This window comes from Elaeis guineensis, chromosome 1 (assembly GCF_000442705.2).
Source record: "Elaeis guineensis isolate ETL-2024a chromosome 1, EG11, whole genome shotgun sequence".
Taxonomy (NCBI): Eukaryota; Viridiplantae; Streptophyta; class Magnoliopsida; order Arecales; family Arecaceae; genus Elaeis; species Elaeis guineensis.
Window position 1 is genome coordinate 154,841,583 of NC_025993.2, and position 25,072 is coordinate 154,866,654.

The following is a 25,072-nucleotide window of genomic DNA, read 5'->3' on the forward strand; positions in this document are numbered from 1 at the left end:
ATTAACATAGTCAATTTTTTCTCTCTGAGTATATCCCTTGGCAACCAATCTGGCTTTAAACATTTCAATCTTTCCAGTGAGATCTTTTTTAGTCTTATAAATCCATTTGTTACCAACGAACTTGCAACCTTTAGATAGCTCAACAAGCTCCCAAACTTTATTATGTTGTATAGACTACATTTTGTCCCTCATTGCATCCATCCATAGGTCCTTTTGAGGACTAGAAATAGCTTCTTGAAGAGTCACTGGATCTACTACATGACCAATGCCATAGTCATTCTTTCCCAAATAGACCACATAATCAGAAGAGATGGTAGACCTCTTTTCTCTATTAGACCTCCTTAGTGGAACTTCTGCTCCTGCATCCTGTGCGTGTGAAGCCTCCATAATTTATGGCTGTAAAGGCTCTTCAATCACAGGTGAAGGTTCCACTGTCTCTTTTTGTATGGAAAAAAGAATATAGATAGTACTAATCTGCTCATTCCTTTCTATGGTCTGAGAATGACTACTTTCATCAGTCATATCAAATTTCAGAAACTTAGCTGTCTGTGATTCCATAATTCTAGATCAATCTTCTTAGTAATAGGACCTATAACCCTTTGACTCTTCTAGGTATCCAATAAAGTAGCAACGAGTAGAATGAGGCTGTAGTTTATTCTTAATGAGATTATACAATCTTACTTCTGAAGTGCATCCCCAAATACGAAAATGGGATAAGCTAGGTTTCCTACTGGTCCATAACTCAAAAGATGATTTGAGCACTAACTTACTGGATACTCTATTGAGAATATACAATGCTGTCTTAATAGCCTCATCTCAAAAAAAGACAGATTTATTCTACTTTGCATACTCTTCATCATGTCCTTTAAGGTGCGATTCCATCTTTTGGCCACACCATTCTATTCAGGACTACCTGGCATAGTGAATTAAGCCACTATTCTATAATTTTCTAAGTATTTGACATAGTACTCTCTACCTCGATCAGATCTCACAATTTTGATAACCTTTTTCAGCTGTTTCTTGACTTCAGTCTTAAAGATCTTGAACTTATCAAGAGCCTCAGATTTTTTCTTAATCAAGAACAGATAACCATATCAAGAATAGTCATCAATAAAAGTAATAAAATATCATGAGTTATAAATTGTAGACGAATATAGTCCACTGATCTTCAATAGATTTGAGCTACGTATAGCTCTCCTTTTCTTAATCTTGGGTAACTTGCCCCTACAACAGTCAACGCATGTCTCTAGGTCACTGAAGTCAAGAGCAAAAGGGATGTTGTTCTTTATCAATCTTTTCACTCTTTTCCTATAGATGTGGCCAAGTTTCTTATGCCATAACATGGAAGACTGTTCCTTAATAAGGGGTCTTTTGGCAACAACCTTTTCAACATTATATGAGGTGGCATAAATATCAATAGGAGCTAAACGCATTCCATGTAAACCATATGACAGAACAATTTTCAATAAGCTTTGAGTTAAAAGATAAGTTTACAAAACTATTTTTAAACTCAAAAGCATAACCTTCTTTGTCTAGAATAAAAACAGAAACCAAATTTTATCTAAAAGACGGTACATAGAATGTGTTATTCAAAATAATTTAAATCTAGAAGCTCAATTTAAACAAATGACTCCTATGAACTCAACAACCACCTCTTCATTATTGCCAGCTACGAGTTTAGACTCTTTCTTAGTTAGTTTCCTCTTGGTCATGAATCCTACAATGTATAAGTAACATGGTTAGTTACTCCACTATCTAGCCATTAGGATCTAGATGAGGCCATAGCCAAATTAGATTCACGCAAGACAAGAGCCAAAGAGTTACCTTTATGCTCATTTTTCGGCAACCAAGTTTTATACTTTGGATGGTCAAATTTCTTATGACGCTTCTTCTTGCAGAAGAAGCACTTGATGATCTTTTTAGTAATACCAGTAGGACCATTTACTCTTTTATTCTAATCAAGTTTACGAGATTGAGCAGTCTGAGGAGTATTAGGATTGAAAATCTTATCTTTCTTCTTGTTGTATTTATCGGATACAAACAAGACAGTTTGGGACCTTTCACTTTTGAGCTTTTCTTCTTCAACGACGCACTTGAAAATGAGATCATTGACAGTCCAGGCCTCATCTTGAGAGTTATACGTTGCCATAAGGACCCCAAACTCAACAGAAAGAGTGTTCAATGCTTGATGTATGATGCAAGCATCAGGTGGAACAATATTCAATGCCTTGAGTTTAGTTTGGACATGGATCATCTTAATAATGTACTCCCTAACTCCGTCTTATCTGTTATACTATATGGAGAAAAGCTCTTTTAGAAGGGTACCAATTTCAGCATTTGAGGATATTTTATACCTCTGGGACACAGCAGCTAGGAAATCCTTAGCTACAACAATATCAAAAAGTCCACTTAGCAGATGTTCCAGAATAGACCTCTTCATTGTCAGACAGCATATACAATTTGACCTCTCTCAAGCTGCATAAGCCTTCTTCTCATCATCAGTACTGGTAGCAACCAGATCAGCAAGCTTAGTAGTAGTCATGGCCAAGTTTACATCAATCATTTATAGAGTAAACTCTACATCTTGCTTCCACTTCTTGAAGTTAGAGCCTGTCAACAACTTAATAATGACCATATTATTACTGACGAAAAAGATAATTGAAATAATCAAAATATGCAATTATTAACTGAATGTAAGGCGATAGTGATACCAAAAGCCATAAACGTTATCTTCAACAAGAATGTAAGCACATCATTATGAAATATCTTAGGGCCAAATACATAACATGCAATCTTAAATTCTAATACATAATACGGTCCAGTGAACATATTCCAATTCTCGCTAAATCTACCACCTTTGTGTGTATAGATCGCTTAAATCATTCAATTCATAACCATATGTCTTATGTACCTCATCTCAAAATCTCGTACATAGCTAACACCTTTGGGCAGAATAGCTATGCATTCAACTAGAGACGTCTCTAAACATGCAAGAACAAAATTGCACAAAATTTGGCCAATAGGTCACTTTGGTGGCTATAGTTTGACTAAATTCATGAAACTCTCCCCCAACAAGACACCATTATATCACCTTCACAATATGATACTTTATTTGGAGCTTAACAATCAATCATATGACTTCATCCGCATGAGAATTCAAGAACCAAATAATTCTCACTAAATATTATATGATGACGTATCAATTACAATTTTGATTAACCAAATTAATTACTTTAAGCATGCTTACTTAACTCAAATCTTTATTCCTTATAAACATGTATCACAAAATATGTCTTCTAACATGACTAGATCTAAACTTTATTATATGCAAAGTTTAATATGACTTTATTTATTTGGAAAAACTCTAAATATTAGGAGCTTGATGAGTTATTCTAAAATATTTTTAAAATTAATTATCCATCAAAAATGAATAAAAGCATGCATGAACACTATAATTATCTTTATGAGATATTTTAACTATATATATCTTGCTAATTATAGTTAAAACACATTTAAATGCATGCTTAAATAACTTTATGAAGGTCAGGGAGTAAATTGAAAAATCTGAAATTTTTTAAGACCCATTTAGTCATGTTTTAGATCCTTTTTGGTCACTTTTAAATTTTATGGACCAAACTGTATGCGCCCAAAAATATAAGGGACCAGATTGCACATGCTTTGAAACTTTAAGGAGCAGAAACATAATATTTTCAGATTCTTTCCGTTCCCTCTCTTCCAAACGCATCAATCGAGCGCATCAATTGCACGTACCTTCATCCTCCTAAAGAACACAAACCAGCAATCATTTTCGATGCCTCTTGCACCAGATCAGCCCATCCGACTCCGATCGGAGGCCTCCCGACTAGGCTTTTTGTTCCTTATGCTCATGGGACCCTTATGGTCTTAAACCCGATCGAAAAACTTCATTAAGTGATCGAAATTGGGGTTTGCCGCGATCCACGCCGTGGGAAGCCTTAGAGACGTTGCCAAATGCCATGGATCAATTGGGTAAAAGAACGATGAACGGCATGGATTCACAAAGCTATCACCCAAACTATAAGATGGTGCCGTTGGTCTCGAGACCAACAGATGAGCCACAGGATTCACAGGGGTTCGACAGAAAATAAAACCTAAATAAATAATCCAATACAAATATAAAAATTATTCGATGCAGATTAAATATCATGATTTAAACTGTACGTATATTAAAAATCATGCCTTTAGAGTCACGAATTGCTAGATATGAATTCAACACAAATGCTCAACAAATGAGCAAAATAAATTCTAACAAAGAGCTAGTCCATGAAAATCATATACTAAAGTTTATGATCACGCATTAGGCTCTGATACCATATGTTAATTTTTATTTACAAGATACATGCATGAGAGTATAGAATGCTAAAATAATTAACTACGATAAAAAAAAATTCAGATCTATTTTTGACTCCATCGCAGTATGAAGGAAGTAAAAATTTGCATTAGATGCTTCTCCTTATGATCTAATCTAGAATTCTCTGATGGGAAGAGACTTACATTCTTTGTTACAGACTAAGGCAGGGATCTAGCATCCCTTTATATAGTAATTCATGAGCTTCCCCATTAATAGCTTCATAAATTTTATGGCCCATACCAAAAGTCATACTTTAATTACTGACTATTAGAATTGTGTCTCTTAATATTTCACCTTTTGGAGTTTTTAGAGTTACAAATCATTTAATCTTAACTAATTTTTTTTATCTAAAATATTCAATTAATATAAGCCCACATCGGAAAAATGCTAACAGTTGGTTCTCATTTTTACTGGATTCGCTGAATATTTATTCCTTCAACCATGGAAGTTGCTTATCACGTGACTACCAAGAATTGTTTGACCAGCTAGAAGCGCCTCAAAAATAATGATTATGATTGTTGGTTAAATTGACGAGGATTGAGAAACTATTTGGAGCACTCAAAGAATCCATTAGTCAGCCATTCAAACTGTTGGTCTTCCTACTAGTAGACAAAACAAGTTAGCTTTACAATAATGTGTTGTTGGACCAATAAAATAGTGGTATTCATGTTTTAGCTTTTTCCCTTATTTGGGTGGTGGGTGGAAGGATGAAGGAATGGGCAATTTATAATCAAGCATGAAAGTATAGATGAGGGGTTTAAATAGCAACAAATGAGTAGATAAAAGAGATGGAAAAAGATTTATATCCACTTTTTATTTTTGAGAACTGGTAAATATTTAGCATCAAAATCAATGTTTCTTAATTTTCAATGTGTTACATCAAATGTGATGATTTCATTTTTATGTAGTGACATGAGCTTTGTAATTACTAACATCCATCTCAAAGTAACTGTGAAACCTAAGCAACCACATGAGCCACTGCTGACAATAGCATAAATCATTTAACATGTCTTCCATTAATTTAATAATGCACAACATTGCAAGCAATTAAAAGCTATCCAGGCAAGATCAATTAGTGTAGACCATAGTATTTTTCTTTTTTTTTTATTGTACAATTATATAGTTGTCTGATTTTGATTTTTGCGGCTTTCCCATATGGCTTCCTACTTCATCATAATACTGGCATAAAACCCATGCAATGCATGGGATATCATGAATAAATATTTCAAAGATATGCCATGCAAAAATGTGGCATAGATATATTTTTAAATACTATTTAATATTTAGTAAATATTATTTATCCTTCCAAAATATATACTTAAATACAATTTGTTATTTTCATGTACATGTAGCAAATATATCAAGTATACATACGGTGAATGAAGGCTCTGTGCATTCAAATTTTAGCAAATCTTATATATATTTGAGAATTTTAAATCCCTAATAATTCTACCAAAACTTGGATTTTTCTTCCTATATGTGTCTTACAATGCATGCTAATGCCCCAAATTTTTTTCCATATTTTAAGAATCCTAATAAAAAATGACATCTATCTTTTTTTAGAGTTTTAAATCTCCAAATAATTTATCTAATTTTAAAATTATTTTCTCTCAAAATCCTAGAATAAATAAAGGAAGAGATTTCTTTCATATTTATCTCACATTATAAATTAACCTTCACATTTATTGCATGCATATACCATATATAAATATTCCAAACTCCAAAGATATACCGGATATAAATATGACATAAATATATTTCTAAATACTATTTTTCTTTCCAAAATATATACTTAAATACTATTTACCATTTTCATATACATGTGACAAATATATCATATGTGTGTGTGGGGCGGACATTTCAAAGATATATCATATATAAGTATGACATAAATATATTTCTAAATACTATTTAATATTTATTAAATATTATTTATTTTTTCAAAATATATATTTAAATATTATTTATTAATTATATATATATATATATTACAAATAGACCATATATACACATAGTGAGTGGAAGCTCTACCAACACAAAGGTGCAATGCTCATTTTTTAAAAAATATATTAAATCTAAATTAGAAATCAATTAATAATATATTAAATCCCGATTGATAATTGGGGTAAACATAAGAGAAAGTGATGGTTGACGGACTTATGAGATCCCGTTTAGGAATCGATAATAGAATTATTTATAGTGTTTAAGATGGCCCCAATTTCCTCTGCTATGGCAACATTTAGTTTCGCACAAATATTTGTGTTATTTATGACTTTGATATTAATATAATAGTATTTAAATTAGTATTATTTATAATTATTTTATAATATTTAAGATGAGCCTGATTTTCTTCCTAGAAAGTTTTATGTTCCCTAATAAATAAGGGGCTCTCTACATTCCTATGATTTTGAGTGGTATTGTCGTTTACTTTTTTAAATCTTTAACAATTCTATAAAAACTTGAATTTTTTTTTTCCATACATATCTTACAATTCCATTATTAATACAACATGATAAATAAGCAAATTTATACCCCAAAAAAAATTATATTTTAAAAGTGCTGATCAAACTTGGTATCTATCATTTTTTTTAGAGTTTTAAATATTTAAAAATTCTATCTTATTTTATCTAAATAAAATGCCCTTTCTTTGCTCCTAAAAAACAAAAATTCTCTACTATAAAATACCATAAATTTATTTTTGGGCTTATATGCCTATTATGGTATACTTTAAAATACCTTCCAATTAATGTGTGATGAGATAGCATTCTACATGAGAAGCATTCTATGTAGGATCCATTTCTTAAATACTATAATTTTTTATTAATTATACAACTGAGAGAGTTTTGAATTTACCAAAAAAGAAAAAAAATATATACATACAGCGGACCGAGGCTCTACCAACACAGAAATCTTCATTTTGATATATATGTGTATATATATTATATATCAAAAAATAATAATAATATATACACATAGCATGTGGAGACTCTGCCAATATAAAAATTTTTATTTTAATATATATATACATCAGAAAAGAAGAAAAATATGTATGCATGGTGGAGGGAGGCCCTGTCATAATACTATATATATATATATATATATATATATATAGAGAGAGAGAGAGAGAGAGAGAGAGAGACACACACATATATATATATATATATATATATATATATTAGATTAATTCTAAGTTCTTAATGTTCCGACATATGAAACAAAATTGATGCATCATTATACTTTTCTGGAATAGAGAGATCTTTTCGTTGTTGTCTTGACTACCCCACCATATATATATATATATATATATATATATATATATATATATATATATATATATATATATATATATGTGTGTGTGTGTGTGTGTGTGTGTGTGTGTGTGTGTGTGTGTGTTATAGATTAATTCTAAGTTCTTAATGTTCCAAGACAAAAAATAAATTCTAATGCATCATTATACTATGCTGGAATAGAGAGATCCTTTCGCTGTTGTCTTAACCACCCCACCATATTATATATATATATATATAAATTAACCCACCATTTTCCTTTGTACCTAGGCTTGTGTCTTGGCCAAAATGCATATTTAATGAAGGAACCCAATCAATCGCCATTAGGAACTCATGGTATGATTTCTTTTTTAAAAAAATTTAATAACTAGGTATGTCCAAAAAATTTCATCTCCAATTGTAAGTTAGATATTCCATTAGTTCATGTGTTCAAACATGGTGTCTGCCTACCATGGCTCCACCAAGAATTAATTGAGCAACAGAAACATGATGGCCGACCATTTTGTTCTCCTTCTCATAAACGAATTCTTTGATCCGGAAAAAGCCTGCATATGCTCTTCACATCTCCTTACGTTATCAATTCTCCAAGCGTGTGTGTGTTTTTTTTTTTTTTGATAATGGCATTCTAACTCTAACTATGAAAATAATCTCACTACCGGCGTTGTCGCAAGCATTTTGTACGAAAACGCCCACACCACATGATACCAACTTATTTATCACTTAATTTAAAAAGTTTCATAATTCACATCCTGTGCTCTTATGGTCCTATATACAGGCATAGATGAATAACTCATAAAGAAACTATCATTCACTCTGCATGGTGTTATGGTTGGATTATGCCAGTGACTCTGTTCAATTTCATATTTTATTTTCTGGTTTTATGGATATTTTCATACTAAATGGATATTGGGTATGAGCCATCCATTCCATAAAAAATAAAATAAAATAAAATAAAATAAAATAAAAAATACCTTTTCTTTTTACCTACTAACTTTCTGCGTCACGTTCTTTATTATTCAAAAGCAGCCGTTCCTCTCTTCCCATAACTAAGCGTTGCAGACCAGATCCACAGATATTATGTCAGCGTTGCAATAGCCTTCTTGCCCGCCTGGCGTCCTCTGAACCTGGGAAACGGCTTTGACGCTTTCCTTCAGAGTCACGTCATTGCTTAAGTACTGGAGAAATTATTGCCCGGACCACGCCCAGGGAGACGACTCAAATCCCACGGGGCCACGGTGCATGGCATGCGACACTAGCCTTTGTATATCAAGAATTCCTGATTGCGCGTTGTCCACCGTGCTCGATCTCCGAGATTTGAGCTGATCTACCTAGGCGTGGTCCAGGAAATAATTTCTCTAGATACTGAACAAATTTGAGAACCTCCCAGTGCAGTTAAAAGGTCCTGCGACTCACAGAAAAATCCTTAATATTGCGGTACTTTATTAGCATCTCCCCACCAGAGCCCATGCAGTGAGTTCAAGAAGTAAACAAGTAAAAAAAATAAAAAATAAAAAATAATACTTGATTCATCGCACCTGACTTATAAATAAAAAAAAAATCACCTAATTTAATTAGACAATATAATCATCATTTTTTAATATATATTTAATATAAATCTATTTTTTATTTAAAATTATAAATAAAAAATATTTTTTTAAAAAAAATTATGATATTCTATGATTATATTATGGTATCCTACAGTCAAATTATAACTTTCACACATAGAATATCATAAAAAAAAATATATTTTTTTATTATTTAAAAAATTTATAAATTTTTAATGACGAAAATGACATTCTCTCTTTATGATTTCTGTAAGAAAAATTATGACATTCTGTGTATAAAAAATTATAATTTAACCACAAGATATTATAATTTTTTAGAAAAAATAAATATTTTTATCATTTAAAATTTTAAATAAAAAATAGAACTACAGGTATTAAATACGTTATTGAATGCCAGTTGGAAAGTAGTGGCTATGTGCTTCAATGTAGTTGGATGGCGTGCTTCAATGTGGTTGGATGGCGATGAGCAAAGACTTTTTCAAACAAGTAACTCCATATCATATAAAAAGATTCTACGCTGGCATACCCATGAGTTGAAAACCCTCAGTCCCCTTGGTTGATGGAGCCATTAACAAGCAAGTTAGAGCATTAATTTATTGACTTTTGGCCTAATGCAACACATGGAACAAGATGGATTCAATCCATCCAACATGCTGGCCTACATGTAAATATGGTATAACCGATTGATATAATCTTATGTGATCAACATCAAAGATGTGATGCAATAATAATCAGTGTGAAAACATAGGCTGTACACTTGCTTAAAGCAACATTGTAGCTAGCCAGTCCTTGTACTCTTTTCTTTGCAATGCTTCCACTCTGGTCCCTCTTTTTCCACTTGCGAACTTGTTTATTTCCTTCCCTTCTAATCAAAGCCTGAAAACTCCCAACCACATTCTCCACTGAGAGAGAAAGAGAAAGAGATGTTGTCAGCGGGGACTAATCACATGAAAGGGTTGTTAATGGAGACACAGGAAGAAGTCCGGTTCCGTGGGACAATAGAGGGGAAGAGGCTTCCAATTGACAAAAGGAAATCAAGGACATTCCACTTGCCACTTCCTCCTGCTCCTACTCCATTATTTGATTCAATTAGAGCAGATATCCGAATCTCTTTCCTCCGTTCCTCCATTTAATAAAGTCAGGACTCAGTCTTACGAGATTTTTTTTAAAGGCTTTGCCGCTGTTAGCCTGACAACGTACTGGAACCGGTGGCCAGCATCATGCACCACCGTGCAATGCCGGGAATCACATACCACGACGTTCAAAACACGCGCTGCTTTTAAAGCAGACGAACGCCTGGTTAAGCTTGGTTTTGCCCTGCCTCATTATTACATGGGGTGGGTGGCACAGTCTTCTTTGGTTGGATTGTGGGCTATATGGTTGTTAATAGATTCCTTTCCTCCAAAAGATCCTGTAGATTTTTCTCCATTGTAGACATGTCTAAAGACGTAGAGTGTGCTACTTTTTCCCACACTGGATCTAAAGGTTGATGACTGTGAGTCTGAGAACAGAATATGTTAAAATACTTAAAACCATCTCTTGCAAATTACAACATCCTGTCAGGTGAATGGAGACTGCTATTCAATAAACCCTCAAGTTAGTCTAAGCTGGATTACGAAACACAAGATCTTTTCATTTTTTTTTGCTTCAGCTCACCCCAAACAAAAGTAGCTAAAAAGCAATATCTTTTTAGAGAGAGTGCGTCCAGACTAATTGACCATAATTAGTTAAAGCACAGCATTATTATATCTCTGGACCTCACCACCTCTATTATTAAGTGCATAATATAAGCTCTCCCTTTAGCTACCAAATACTAATTATTGGAGTTGCATTGGTTCATGTTCAGATGTCAGAATGTTGTGGTCCCTTTGTTAATGACTTTCCAATTGATGATCTCTGAAGGCCCGGGCGAGTGAGTGTTGTTTCTTGAGCTGTGTGAAAGGGTCAAGCCTCCGTCTTGGGCAGTCAAGTCCAAGTGCTTCCTCCTTTGCCGTTGGGTCCCAAAAGGGTTGGGAAGCCAGCCCAGCCACTGAGAAAAGATGCATGTTTTGTGGGGGAAAAGTTAGCACATATTCCTATCTAGAATAATCCCCTCTGCTTTTGTCTCTGATCGAGTGCCTTTACACTTTAGCATTGGACTTTATATTGCTTGCTTTCCTTGCATCGTTTTCTTTTCTTTTATTATGATAAAGTTCCCTGCTTATAAATCCTTCAAGTGTAACCCTCTGGCTTTATTATAGTAGGATAGTTATATCTTTTCTCTTAAAGATACAGTGGGATGGCTAAAATCAAGAGGAGAATATATGAGGTACATGCTTTTTGTGCTTGTGATAAGATCAGCAGAAAGGGATTGGTTGAATTGTCATGGACAACTTTACCAAAAAAAAAAAAGAAAGAATTGTCATGGACAGTGAAGGATTTGCTGGTGGCTGTTACTAGGAGAGGGATTATTAAATTGCTTGGAGAAATAATATGGACCCCTTGGTAGTATTCTAGGTGGTGATGTCCAACAAAGGTTAAATTGTGATCTCATGGATTTCTTCTCTCTTTTGCTTTCCAACATCCATGTGAATGGGCGAGAAATGTCAAATAGGCTTTTGGGCTTTCCTTTTTTATTTATTCTATGGACCAAGTCTATTGGACATGATTTGTTTTAATTTTTATTTATAAGTAAAAATTTAGTCATATATGCAGACTTAACATAATTTTAAATAGTATTTGAACACTATGCTTAACATAAATTGCAAAACTAATTTAAATTTTACATGTCAAAACATTAAGAAATCTCAGGCCATTCATGAACAGCCCCAACTAAGCTCGAAATTAGACTTAAAATTGGCTCAAAGGCAATACGAGCTGAGCTAAGCCTAGCTCATTTAGGTGTCTGTTTCTTATGCTTGTTGATTAAGATGGTGGCTTGATTCTTGATGTGAGGATGGAGATGACATGGAATCAGAAATAGAGTGCAGAGTTCCGACCGATGAAGCAACCATGGCTGGTCTGATCCCGTTTTGGTGAAAGAAGGCCAATGTTGTGAAAAATATTTTTCCTAGATTGGGAATTATGCATCACATGAACATAAGCCTATTAAAGCATTTCTCCAAACTTATGATCGACTTGCATAATATTTTACTTGTGGAGCACCACTTTTAAAGTGCTGCTAAAACAAAGTTTTTTTCATTTTTCTTTTTTCCTTGTATTGTGCAGGACATGTTATACATGTGGGTGACATATTCTGTCATGCCTATCCTTATATACTTCCATAAAGTTAGATGAGTCATTGAACCTTTCTTTTCTCTGAGCATTTTGGAATTCCTTGAGTAATTTTTTTTTCCTTGTGGTTTTGATAAAACAGTTGCTCCAAATTTGGATGACCAAGCATCTTGCAAGTCATACAAATTGTCATATGGAAAAAATCAAACAACTAGGCGATCATATGCATTATCACATGAAAGAGATGTGGTACTTCTCATTCATGGGTTGATGCTTCGTAGAAAGTAGTATTGTTTACTTTGCGAGCCTAAACTAATCATAATTGCAGCATTACATGATTCTCTAATATGTCAGATAAGAACTTTCAACTAAGATTTGGTATGTCATGGCCCAATCCTAACCTCACATATAATAGTTCATAGGACCAGCAGAGTCATTGTTCTTTTTATTAACATTCAAAAGAATCATCCGCCTGATTTACCCTCTCTTGCATCCATCTTCTCCTCTTCTATCCCCTTTATCTAAGACACTTTCTCCGCCCCAGAATCAAACTCCTCTGGTTTTGATGGGCCTAGGGTCTCAATCTAATCTCATCCAAATCCCATTTCAAGCCTAAACACATTGGAGAGATTTCTTACGCACTGCACGGGATGATTGGCTCACAATGTGGGGCAGACGAAAAAAAAAAAAAAATTTTGCGCACTGCCTATGCATGAGTCAATCACTATGCATCCACGTTCATGCATCACGCACGGTGCACAAAAAATTTATCACACATTGAATTGGTTATAGCTCATAATGCAACAGGCCTTTGCCCTGGTTGATCCAAGTAATACGCCTAAAATCTTTTCCATGGACCTTATCTGATCCCACAATTGGGTTGGAATACTAGGCCGAACCACTTTGGACCCCATATCACGGTCTGATTTGATCCAACCCAATTAGATGTAGGGTTGGATATTGTGGTCTGGAGTTCAAATAATATTACGCCCAAATCACAATCTAAGAAAAAAGAACTAAAACACAATAGTACTATGGTAGTACAAAACAGAGCACAAAGTCAGATGGGAATGATAACGTGGAGGATTCATTAAAATATTGCTTGCATGATTTTTTTTTTTTTAAATATCTTGTAAATTAGTTGTACAATAAGTTACTCTCAAACTTTTTGTGCGATAAAAATTGAAATAGTTGAAGAATTTTTTAATAGTCCAAAACCATTATTAATGTGTACCATAGAACATACATGGGATATCGAGTCTTTTTTAGCTTGAAATTATAAATAATCATAAAATCCATATCAACCATTAGACTAAGCAGAAAAATCTTTTAAATATGAATAGTCGAAGCATGGACTTGACTATTCCGAGCACTGAAAGTTGTTATTAGTGTTGGAGACATCTATAATTGTTTTAGCCTTTTAGGATTATAACAATAACAACACCAAAAAAAAAATATATATATATATATATATATATATATATATATATAATTATTTTAACTTATTTCTGAACTCAAAAACTCAACGGTGATAAAAATAATTTTATTTTGCACCACATGTGGTGTAATAGGAGTAAACCGTCTAATAATATTCAGGTACGTAGCGTGTTTAGATGGAACAGATATTTAATACCGTTCAGCTTTTTTTTTTAATTTTCAATAATAAAAATATTTTTTTCTTTATAGAATAAAAAAAATAATATTATTACTTTCTGATACCTTGTATGGCTTCTTATGAATATATATGACGTCCTAAATAATATATATGACTTCTTATATATTTATGGCAATCTGAAGAATATATATATATATATATATATATATATATATATATATAGCTTTCTAACGTCTTATATGATTTCTTGTAAATATATATGACATCCTGAGCAATATATATGACTTCTGTAAATATATATGACATCCTGAATAATATATATAACTTTTTAACACCTTATATGATTTTTTATGAATATATATGATATTTTGAACGATATATATGACTGAAATATATGACATCCTGAATAATATATATGATTTTTTAATATCTTATACTACTTTAGATGAATATATATGACATCCTGAATAATATATATGACTTCCTAATACTTTATATGACTATCTGTGAATATATATAATATTCTGAATAATATATATAACTTTTTGATATCATATATGACCAACAGAAAGTCATATAATACGTCAGAAAGTCATATATATTATTCATAATGTCATATATATTTATAGAAAGTCATAGATATTATTTAGGATGTCATATATATTGACAGGAAGTCATATAAGATATTAAAAAATTATATATATTATTCAGAATGTCATATATATTCACAAAAAATCAAATATATTATTTTGGATGTCATAGATATTCACAGAAAATCATATAAGATAATAGGAAGCCATATATATTGTTTAAGATATCATGTATATTCATGAAAAGTCATATATAGTTCAGGATGTCATATATATTTATAGGAAGTCATACAAGATATCAGAAAATCATATATATTATTCAAGGTATTATAAATACTTAAAAAATTATATATATGGTTCAGAACGTCATATATGTTCATGAAAAATCATACAAGAGTTCAAGAAGTAATAATATCATTTCTTTGTTTTACGAAGGAAAGGACATTTTCGTTACTAAAAATTGAAGAAAAAAAATTAGATGATATTAAATATCTATTTTATTATTATGTTATATGCTCTAAAATAATTAGATAGTGCGCTCTATGTCAATTTTATTGTATGCATGCGGTGCAAAGACACTTTCTCATGCCTGTGATAGTGTGATTGGACTCTAACCGGATGGGCCCGAAACCCGGCCCATGTCGTTCTTCCAGTCCAACAAGACCCTCCGCCGGTTCTCAACGCCAGAACTTGTTTCCGGCCTTCCCCTTCTCTCTCTCTCCGCTCCGAGAAAGATGCCACGAAACCGCCAACGAAAGCCCTCGCTCGCCCCGATCCCTTCTTCGCCCAAATCACTGAAACTCTCGCCCGATCCCTACCCGGACCTCGCAATCCCCACACCCGAGCAATGCCTGGCCGTCCGAGACGCGCTCCTCGACCACCACGGCTTCCCGGAGGAGTTCGCCCGCTACCGGAGGTCCTCCGACGGCCGGCTGGCGGGAGGACCCGAGACGCCCTCTGATGGCTCTGAGACCGGACGGGGAGTTTTTGGGGAGACCATTCTTGACGGGCTGGTGAGCACTCTCTTGTCCCAGAACACCACGGATTCCAACTCCCGGAGGGCATTCGGGTCCCTCAAATCCGCTTTCCCCACCTGGGATCAAGTAGGTCGTGGCCTAGCTCCAACCCTAATTCTTCTCTCTGTTTTTGTCTGACAAAAAAAAAAAAAATCTTTTTCTTCTCTTGATTTGAAGGTTCTTGCTGCGGAATCGAAGCTCATAGAGAATGCCATAAGGTGTGGGGGTTTGGCTGCAACGAAGGCGGCTCGGATAAAGAGCATTCTGAAGGCAGTGCTGGAGAAGAGGGGTGAGATTTGCCTCGAGTACTTGAGGGGCATGTCGGTAAATGAGGTCAAGGCTGAGCTATCTCAGTTCAAGGGGATTGGACCAAAAACGGTAACTTTTTCTTCTTCTTCTTGGATTAAATGTCTGAATGCTATGCTCGAGAAAATAATTTAATGATGCAAGGAAGAAAAAGAGATTATAATGATAAAAAAACAAACTAACAGAATGTGATTGCAAAAATTTATTATACAAATTGGACAAGTATTATGCCACGTAAACTAGCGGAGCCTGGAAAGTGGGAATGACTGATTTTTCTTTTTCATGCACCTCGTTTACAAATTATTTATACTAAGATAAGGCTTCAGTTAATCTCCTGAAGCAGTAAATACAATATCATCCTTGTTGAAGGGAATTATCTTGATAATTATGTTATCCTATATTTACTATAAGTCAGTAAGAAACATCATTCATGGCTTGCCTTCCTGTGAAAAATTAAGGCTTCAGTTAATCTCCTGAAGCAGTAAATACAATATCATCCTTGTTGAAGGGAATTATCTTGATAATTATGTTATCCTATATTTACTATAAGTCAGTAAGAAACATCATTCATGGCTTGCCTTCCTGTGAAAAATTAATCAGCCTTGATAGTTCTGTTCTTTTTTTCTTTTCCCCTAGTGTGGAAAGGTTAAAATTTGCTGCAGATATTGAAGCAAGTATAATGAAACATAAGATGGAGAATAACCATGGCAAATGCATAATAGGCAAGAGCAGATTAGGCAGATGACATTATTATAAGCATTAAAAAGTAAAAGCACAGGAGAAAGATGTAGAAGTTATTGAAAAGGCCAGTCGACATGAAACAATAATCCCATTCAACTGTTGAGAAATCAGGAACCATGAGATGCCAAATTCTATCCATATTTATCTTGACACTGCAAGAAGATATCAAAGTTCATTTTTCTAGTGTTCTTAATGGACATTAAGCAGGAGTAGTCACCAATGAACCCGATCATGACTTGTGAGCAAGGTCTGCTGTACTAGTCATACCATCCAATACTAGTAATCTACTGAGGTTCGGTTCAGTATATTGGTTCGGTTTGTACCAGTCCGAAATGAACGAAACAATCTTGTACTGCTTGGTACCATCCAAAACCAGGTGTATACCATACCGTGCTGGCATGTACTGTCCAGTTTCGAGTGATACCATGATTAAAAAAAAAAAAAAAAGAAAAGAAAAAAGGGGTGAGGAGCTATCTTGATATGGGATGCGTTGCATACATGACCAATCATGTTGTACCAATAATGTACTAGTACAGTACCCTATACCGAGATTGCATACCTTGCTTGTGAGCATGTAAGATTAGCAATTTGGAGTGAATAAAAACTCCTCAGCTTATGCATCTTTCCTTTTTTTCAAAAAAAAAAAAAAAAAAAGATTGTATGAAATGCAACTTTCTGGTTTGAAGTTGGGGCCTTTCCCCAATGCATGCTCCAAGGAAAGGAGTGCCAACTGACAAACCCAAGCCCCATTGGCTCTTCTAGTCATGTAGTCAAGAGAATTGGTTGGCCATCTTTTACCAATATATGTCAGCAACATCCCAGTCCGAGTAATGTGAAATAGGCGGGTATTTGAAAATATACTTGTTTGATTGAAAACATAAAAGGATGTCATTTTTGTTCGAAGCATAAATTAAAAAATTGGGATAAGATAGACTAGGTAGGGTTCCTAAATCTGGATGATTAGCAGTTACTGATAGGGTTGATGCATCATACTTTTATGGATAAAAGATAGATGTAAAGGACTAAAGCAGTTTTTCAGGAATATTTTCCTGCTTTTGTCATGAATGACAAGGGAGTGACAAAAAAAGATGACGACTTTGATTCAGTTTAAGATTTTTCAATTAGGATTTTGATGGCATATGATTCATGCCTAACCTAGGATCAAATGTTATTGGTCTATGGCTATGTATTTTTCTTTTTCTGAAAAAGAATATAGTCAAATGGTATCTAAAGTGGCCAATTCTACTGAAGAAAACACTTTGTCTGAAGAAACAGAGCTTATCAACGAGAACTCAGTAGATGAGATGAGCTCTAGCACCATGTAATAGATGGCCATGCAACGCATGCATCACTGTATATTTTGTTAGGAAGTACGAAAAGAAGAGTCTGGGTTTGGGGGGTTCTTTGGCTGGCAGTTAATTGACCTATTGCTCTCCTCTGATGGATGGAAATGTCAGTTCTTAGGTAAGTAAGTGGGTGGAGTCTTTGAGGCTTGTACCTAAACTCAAGAAAAACTGGGAGCACTTCCTTCCAGTCAAAAATAATAAAAAATGAGGAAGTGTCTCACTTCCATCACCTTTTACTCAAAAAATCATAAACTGGTTCAAACAAGTATGGAAAAGTTATGTATAAGAAAATGAAAAACTAAACAAAGTAGAATGCTACAACTAGAAGAAGATGAAGTTAAGGACAACAGGAAAGTAGAACAAGATGAAGAGAAGAAAGTATTTAATGGAAATCTGTCAGAAAAAAGAAGGGTGGAAGGAACAAGAAAGTCTTTGATGGAAATCTGTCCCAAAAATATAACTTAATGTATGTTAAAAGAATTATGACTCCTAAGTCGTGGGAATCTTGCATGAATATGTAAGGACTGAAAATTTTATTCCAAACCCACATCTCTTATTGAACTAAAACCACCCTAACATGTGCTGCCAATGTAAGTCGTTTTTACAGAAATGCCACTGTAAGTCATTTTGCTTGGGAGGATCCATCTGCTATCTTTTCTCATTGATTGAGAAAAGGAATGAAAGAGAGGAAAGCAGATAAGAGAGAAAAGAAGGGAAGAAAGAAATAAAGCAAGAGAAGAGACAGTAGAGGAGAAAAAGAAGGAAAAGAAGATAAAGAAAAAGAAAAAAAATAATAAAAATGGAGTCAGCTGTTCTGTCTGGCCATACCATCTCTCTTGCCTTTCCACCGATCTGGTCACCTTCCCTCCCATCACAGCCTTCGAATGAGCACTTGTTACTAATTTCTACAGCTTTAGTTATGAACACGTTCATATTGTGAAATGGAGAAGTTGAACAGATGTAAAGCAGTTTTTGTATGAAATAATAGAATGTTATCTGGGTTTTTGCTTCTCCTTTGCCTCCTTTCTGTCCCTTTTGGTTTCTATTATGTCTTTTCTTCATTTTGAGACTCCGTGTTCACCTTCTCATAGATTTACTTTGTTAGATATGTTTTTTTTTTTTTATTTTTTAGATTTCTTGATATTGTTGATCCAAAAAAAATTTCAGATCTCAGCATCCTGTAGAGTTGATCAGTTAGATCTCTTCTACACCATACAATAAGCAATGCGTTGGAGTATGAGCCTAAAGATAATACATATTTGTCATCAGTTCTGAAGTAGAATAGTTTCAGCCAAAACTTATTAAGATTGTTTCGTTTCTGCAATATCCATGGTTTGTCAAAAGTCAAAACTAACCATTTCATTCCAATTTCACTTGTTTATCTGAATATAACAAGTTTAAACTGAGATCAACTTGTGTAGGCTCATTGTTATCTTACCTTTCTTTTTGGGTTGAATCTGCTATGAAATAGTACATTATAAATTCAAAATGGCATGTAGCTTATTGTATTGCTGGATATTTCTAGAACTTTATGTATTTTATTATGATAGTTTTTAGTGGTTTAAACTTACTTTCAACTGAAATTAGACATAATATGCCCAGAGGTTCCAAACAATGCAAGATAATCTAAAAGGGCATGGTGCATCTTTACTTGTTTTAATTATTCTAAAGTTTTTCTTAACTTCAAAATATATACCAACACTGCTGAAGAGAAAAGTCAATTTGGCTGTCAAAACTGAAAATAAACCTAGTTTTTGAACCTTGAGTGTCAGCACACTTCTTCTAGGTGTTTTTCTACAGTATTTTATTTTATTTTTGCACTGATACATATAATAAGTTGCTTATAGGTTTTCCTTCCTTTGCATTTTGTTATAATTATGTTTGTACCTAAACAATAACCATAATATCAGTTGTTGACCTCCGCTATTTACTACATTGGACGTTATTCTCACTCGCAGCATAATTGCTGAAGTTGGATGAAAATCAGCCATCAGTTCTGGTCGTGAGTGTATAGAAAAGGATTCTTGAATTGGCTAAGTATATCAAATTGCTTCTGAATGGTTCTCATCGTATTGTTTCATAGCTTCCTGCAGGTTGCCTGTCATAGAAACTATTCAAAAAGACTGGAAGTCTCAAAGTAGAAAAAATTGATTTTCCTATTCCTTATTGCAGAAGATTATCCTTCTTTTCGTGTGAAAGGGCATTTGCAGTCTAGTGCTGAGTAAATCCTTTTTATGTTTCATTTTATGTATGTGGATGCTTGTGAATTTTCTTATATGCTCTGCTTAAATATAACACATTTGAAGTTTCAGCTAAAAGACAGTTCTGTGTAGCAATTTTAGGTTCTTCTTACGTAACAGGACCTATATTTTATGTACATATCCAGACTAATGCTGCCTGTTTAGATGTTACAACTTGTTTCATATATTCTCTCTCACATATGTGCTGGATCTTTTATTGAAAAGAATAAATGTTGGAATTTGAAATGGGACTTAATCTGATATGGTACCTTAAGAATTGCATTTTCTGCCTTATGTATTGTGTTTGGTCCAACATTATGCAGGCAACCTATCAGTGATTTACAGAGAAGCAGCAATTTGGATGTTCGCTTTCAGGAGTCTCTAATCTGAGTTCTGCTACATTTTCTGTTCTTAATTAAAGAAAAAAGATAAAACCGAACGTTGGTCATATGCCCTGACAATTTACAGGATAATACCTACCTATTTATTCCTTCCCTTTTATACCTGAAGCTTTTCCTTTGGTTCCTTTTTTCCTTTTTATTCAGGCAGGGTGGTGTTATTATGATATGATTAGGCCTGTGACTTTGTTCTTAGTGAGGTTGAAATATCTCCTAACTCATGCAAGTGGAGTACCATAATTCCTCGAGGCCCCATCTTCCATTATTCACTATTTGGGCTAGGTTGTTTCTAACTAATGCGATGCAATAGTACTCCTTGCCATTGGTTGAGTTTGAAAATGATTATGTTTGATTAAATTAAATATAGAATCTTGACTTCTAGCCATGAACCATATATCTGAACGCTGGTGCTCCATAAGTTGCCTTGTCGCACACCCACACCTATATATCTAGAGGGTTAAAAGATGCATATCACCTAAATATGACATGACCTCAAAACTGTTGGATATGATTATCCATGCAAGTTTGGTACAATAATTTCTAATATTAATGAAAAAGTCTAAAGTTGCCATATGATAAGTTTTGTATGATTACAGGTGGCATGTGTTTTGATGTTCCATCTTCAGCATGATGATTTCCCAGTGGACACTCATGTGAGCAGATTCTGACTGATTTTTTACACCCCATTTTCCTCACCCAAGCATCAACCAACATTACTGGGCTTGTGTTGTAGGTATATCGGATTACAAAGGCAATTGGATGGGTCCCGGAGAAAGCAGACAGGGAAAAGGCATATCTCCATCTGAATAGGAAGATCCCTAATGAGTTGAAGTTTGACCTGAATTGTCTTCTTGTAACTCATGGTAAGCTCTGTCATAGATGTAACAAGAAGGGAGTCGGCCAGCAAACTGCTGTTTCTCATGCTTCTTGCCCTCTCAAAAATTACCATTGTAGTGCTAGGCCGAAACGCTAGTTACATCCAGAATGTTACCTCTGTAAATTGAAGCACCTGATATTTTTTTTTTCAGAAAATATCTAGAAATTTTGAAAAACTTTTAGTGAAATATAATGGCCATCACCCATATCTCTGTAGCGAAATTTAGAGTGGTTGCATGACTGATGGTTTGCGATCATCAATCCTCATCTAAAGTCATTTATTTATCAAGTCACTTGATCAACCAACCACCTGAGTGCCCACCACAATGCCTCTTGCTTTAGATGGCCTCATCTAATTTTGCATGTTGCAATTTTTGTAGACCTCTTTAAGAGGATGGTTGGGTGGGAGTCATGCAAGATAGCAGAATACGTTAAAGTAGGAAAAAATATTTGAGTGGGAGTTGATGGCGCCAAGTTCGATGGTGGATGGTGCACACATCGCACACAAGGTCAATATTTTAGGAGAGAGGGGGAGAGGCAGTGGAATAAGAACATCCTGTAAAATTCTTCAAAGTTCCTTATTAAAAGAGGGGTCCAATAAAAAATTATCCATCGCAAATTTCTTTTCTCGTTTATGGATAATGATAGAGCTTTTGGTATTAAAGAAGTTATGCTCTGATGTGAGGATTATTATATGCTTGTTTGCATCATCACTTAATTGTATTATGCTTTTGTTTGCTTAATTAGGCTGTGTACCTCTAGGAGTTAATTTCCGTTTTTCACAGTTTCTGTCTGTCTCATGAAATATTGCGACTATGTTTGGACTAAATTGCATGTATCAGGGACGATGATTGATGGGTTTGCTTTAATATTTATATCTTGTTTCACTATAAAAAGGTAATGACAGTGACATCCCAGCTTTCCATTTGTACCAATCCTATAAGATTCTGGTGCTGGATAGCTTAATTTACTTTCCTAGCTGTAATTATTTATGCAATCGGGAGAATGAACAGATACATTGCTCTTTCTGACCAATTTAAGATTGTTGCAATCTTCTATCATGCTAAACTTTAGTCACAGAAAATTAATTTCAATGTCAAGTTGGAGCAATTGCATTTTAGTCGTCGATTATTTTAAGTGTTTGGTGTCTACTTTGCCACTAAAAGATTCAGCACGTATTATATTAAATATGTAAAGCTTTTTTTCTTTATGAAAATAATATGTAAAGCTACTAGCTGCTGAACGGACTCATCAACTCTACCGATGCCATTTGGATCAGACTTCTCGATTTGCATCCACCTATTAATTTGCTCACCTGAACTGAGACCTCACGTTTCCCCTAGCAAGCAGAATGGAGAAGGATGCAGCAGAACCAGGTATAGATCCTAAGGATGCCCCTCTCATCTCCAACAACAGGGAAGAGAAGCCGTTCCGGCTGTTTGGCTTCGTGCTTGATCCTTGTAAACGAGGGGACGTCGAGGAGAAATCCTCTATGCCTGTCTTGCACCAAGGGGAGAAACCAGACACGGAGGGAAGTTCCGGTGGTGGTCTGGAGGCGAGGAGGTATGGGTGCCAGTTCTGCTTCAAGGAATTCGCCAACTCTCAGGCCCTGGGGGGCCACCAAAACGCCCACAAAAGGGAGAGGATGAAGAGAAGGAGATTGGAGCTTCAGGCCAGAAAGGCTCGCATCAATTGCTACCTTCAACCCCTGATCAAGAGCCACAGCTCTGAGTATAATTATTCGAACCCATGGATCTATGATCCTTCTAACTGCATGCCTGAGTTTATGCTCTTTGAAGAATCCCATGGGAGTTTCAAGCCTGTTGATCAGAGCGTGTCGTCTGGTGGATTCTTTGCTGCCAAACCACCTTCTCTAACGACGCAGTTGCCCGTCCAGCAGAGTACGTGCACGTTCGGTGGCATCATGCAGCCAAGCAATTCCAAGGAGAATCGGCCTGTCATCGTCAAAACTTTACCCTCGCCGATTCCCAAGCAAAACTGTAAATTTTTGGATCTAAAGTTAGGGCTGGATGTGCCGTCCGATGTCTAGACGTGATGTAATTGATGTTGCTGTTATCCATGTAGGGATGTACCAGTCGCCCTGCCGTTTCTTTGGGCATGCACGAGAGCATGCATGGCATGTGTGTCCTACGATGGTATTACTGGGAAGCGAGGGTGACTCCTAGCACATGTACGTGTATGTATATAGTATATTTTGTATGTCAGTAGGAAAAAGAAAAAAAAAAACTCATTTTTGTACACAGAAGTAGAGTAAAAATTAGGCGTGGGAATGATTGGAGGGTGAATCTCATATGTCACAAAGGAAATCCCTTTTACCACTGCCATGTTCATGTAGAGGTAGTGGTGGATGCTCTACAAATTGCTGAACACCTACTTAGGAACTCCGAGGGAGTCGTCCCGGGTAGCTTAAGTTGCACCATATTGTATAGAAGTTGAGTTATTTGTTGGGTGGCTCAAAGCTAGCTTGCAGTAACTCTAGTCAAAATGGTTGTGGTTGCAACTAGCTGGCTACTCGAGTAGGTATCTTATTCAAAAAATAATTTTCTCTATTTCATCGGGATTAAAGCCTTGCACCCCATCCCATATCATCATCACTCTCCTATTGGATCTCCCAAGCCATTCCCTACTGGACCTCTCCCCAACCTCTCTCACTATCGTCTCACCATATCAATTGAGGTTCTTGCAACTCTAGTCGGCAACCTCCAGCCCATAGCCATCCATTGGGGTGGCATTGCAAGTAGATCTATTCACAAGCCAGATGACCCACTAGCCTGCTGATTCCTAAAGCATTTCGGACGGGTGTAGGCTTGAATTTTTAGCCTAACGGGCAGGTCTTGAAATATGAGCTTGCTTATTAATAGGCTGGACTCAGGTTGGCTTAGCCTGAGAGCGGTCATCCGTCCTCCATCCTCTTCCTCTGTCCCCTTTCTCTCCTCTTTCCTTCCACTTTTTTTTTTTTTTTTTAACTTAGAAAAATGAAGGAAGCCCGAGATTAAGTACCAAGCTTGGGCCTAAAAAATGGGCCCAAAGATTGGGCAGGACCTACGCCTAAGTAAATTTATTTATACCATGAGCATGGTTCAAATAAGAGTACAAATGAGTCGAACTACTCACAAGCTACTCGAATTTGATTCGAATCCAAATTCAATTCATATCGATTATTATCGAGCTCGAGTTGAGCTCAAATAGCTAGAATAGATTTTTGAATCAAGCTCAAGTAGCAGAATATTCGATTCGAAAGCTTATGAGCCTATTCAAATATATAAATAAATATATATATATAATATATATATTATTTTTATTTATATACTGTATATATATTAATATATACGTTATTAATAGGCTAAAACTCGATTTCAAACTCAAATATGACTTGGTTGATATTTGAGTCCATCTCGAGTTTTACTTATTTTTCATCAAGCCGAGTTCAAGCTAGAAATATTAAGGCTCGATCAATCTCAAATAGAG

General features: G+C 34.9%; 1 protein-coding gene across 2 annotated transcripts; it reads left to right on the top strand.

Moving 5' to 3' along the window:
* Positions 1–15,288: 15,288 nt before the first annotated feature.
* Positions 15,289–24,037, top strand: LOC105039152 (uncharacterized). 2 transcript variants are annotated; one of them, XM_010915177.4, is made up of 5 exons: positions 15,289–15,673; positions 15,854–16,054; positions 21,304–21,360; positions 21,441–21,570; positions 22,927–24,037. In XM_010915177.4, the coding sequence occupies exons 1-5, from the start codon at positions 15,299–15,301 to the stop codon at positions 23,631–23,633; spliced, it is 1,470 nt and encodes a 489-aa protein (XP_010913479.3). In that variant the 5' UTR covers positions 15,289–15,298; the 3' UTR covers positions 23,634–24,037. The 2 variants fall into 2 exon arrangements, with proteins under 2 accessions (XP_010913479.3, XP_010913478.3); XM_010915176.4 differs by having other exon boundaries at positions 15,289–15,763; positions 22,927–24,029.
* The last annotated feature ends 1,035 nt before the right edge of the window (positions 24,038–25,072 follow it).

What these genes read in the sequence shown, in the direction of transcription:
- LOC105039152 (XM_010915176.4), top strand. Translation starts at nt 15,299, where the DNA reads ATGTCGTTCTTCCAGTCCAACAAGACCCTCCGCCGGTTCTCAACGCCA. An exon ending in CTTTCCCCACCTGGGATCAA is followed by an intron (nt 15,764 to 15,853) that starts GTAGGTCGTGGC and finishes CTTGATTTGAAG; the next exon opens with GTTCTTGCTGCGGAATCGAA. An exon ending in AGGGGATTGGACCAAAAACG is followed by an intron (nt 16,055 to 21,303) that starts GTAACTTTTTCT and finishes GTATGATTACAG; the next exon opens with GTGGCATGTGTTTTGATGTT.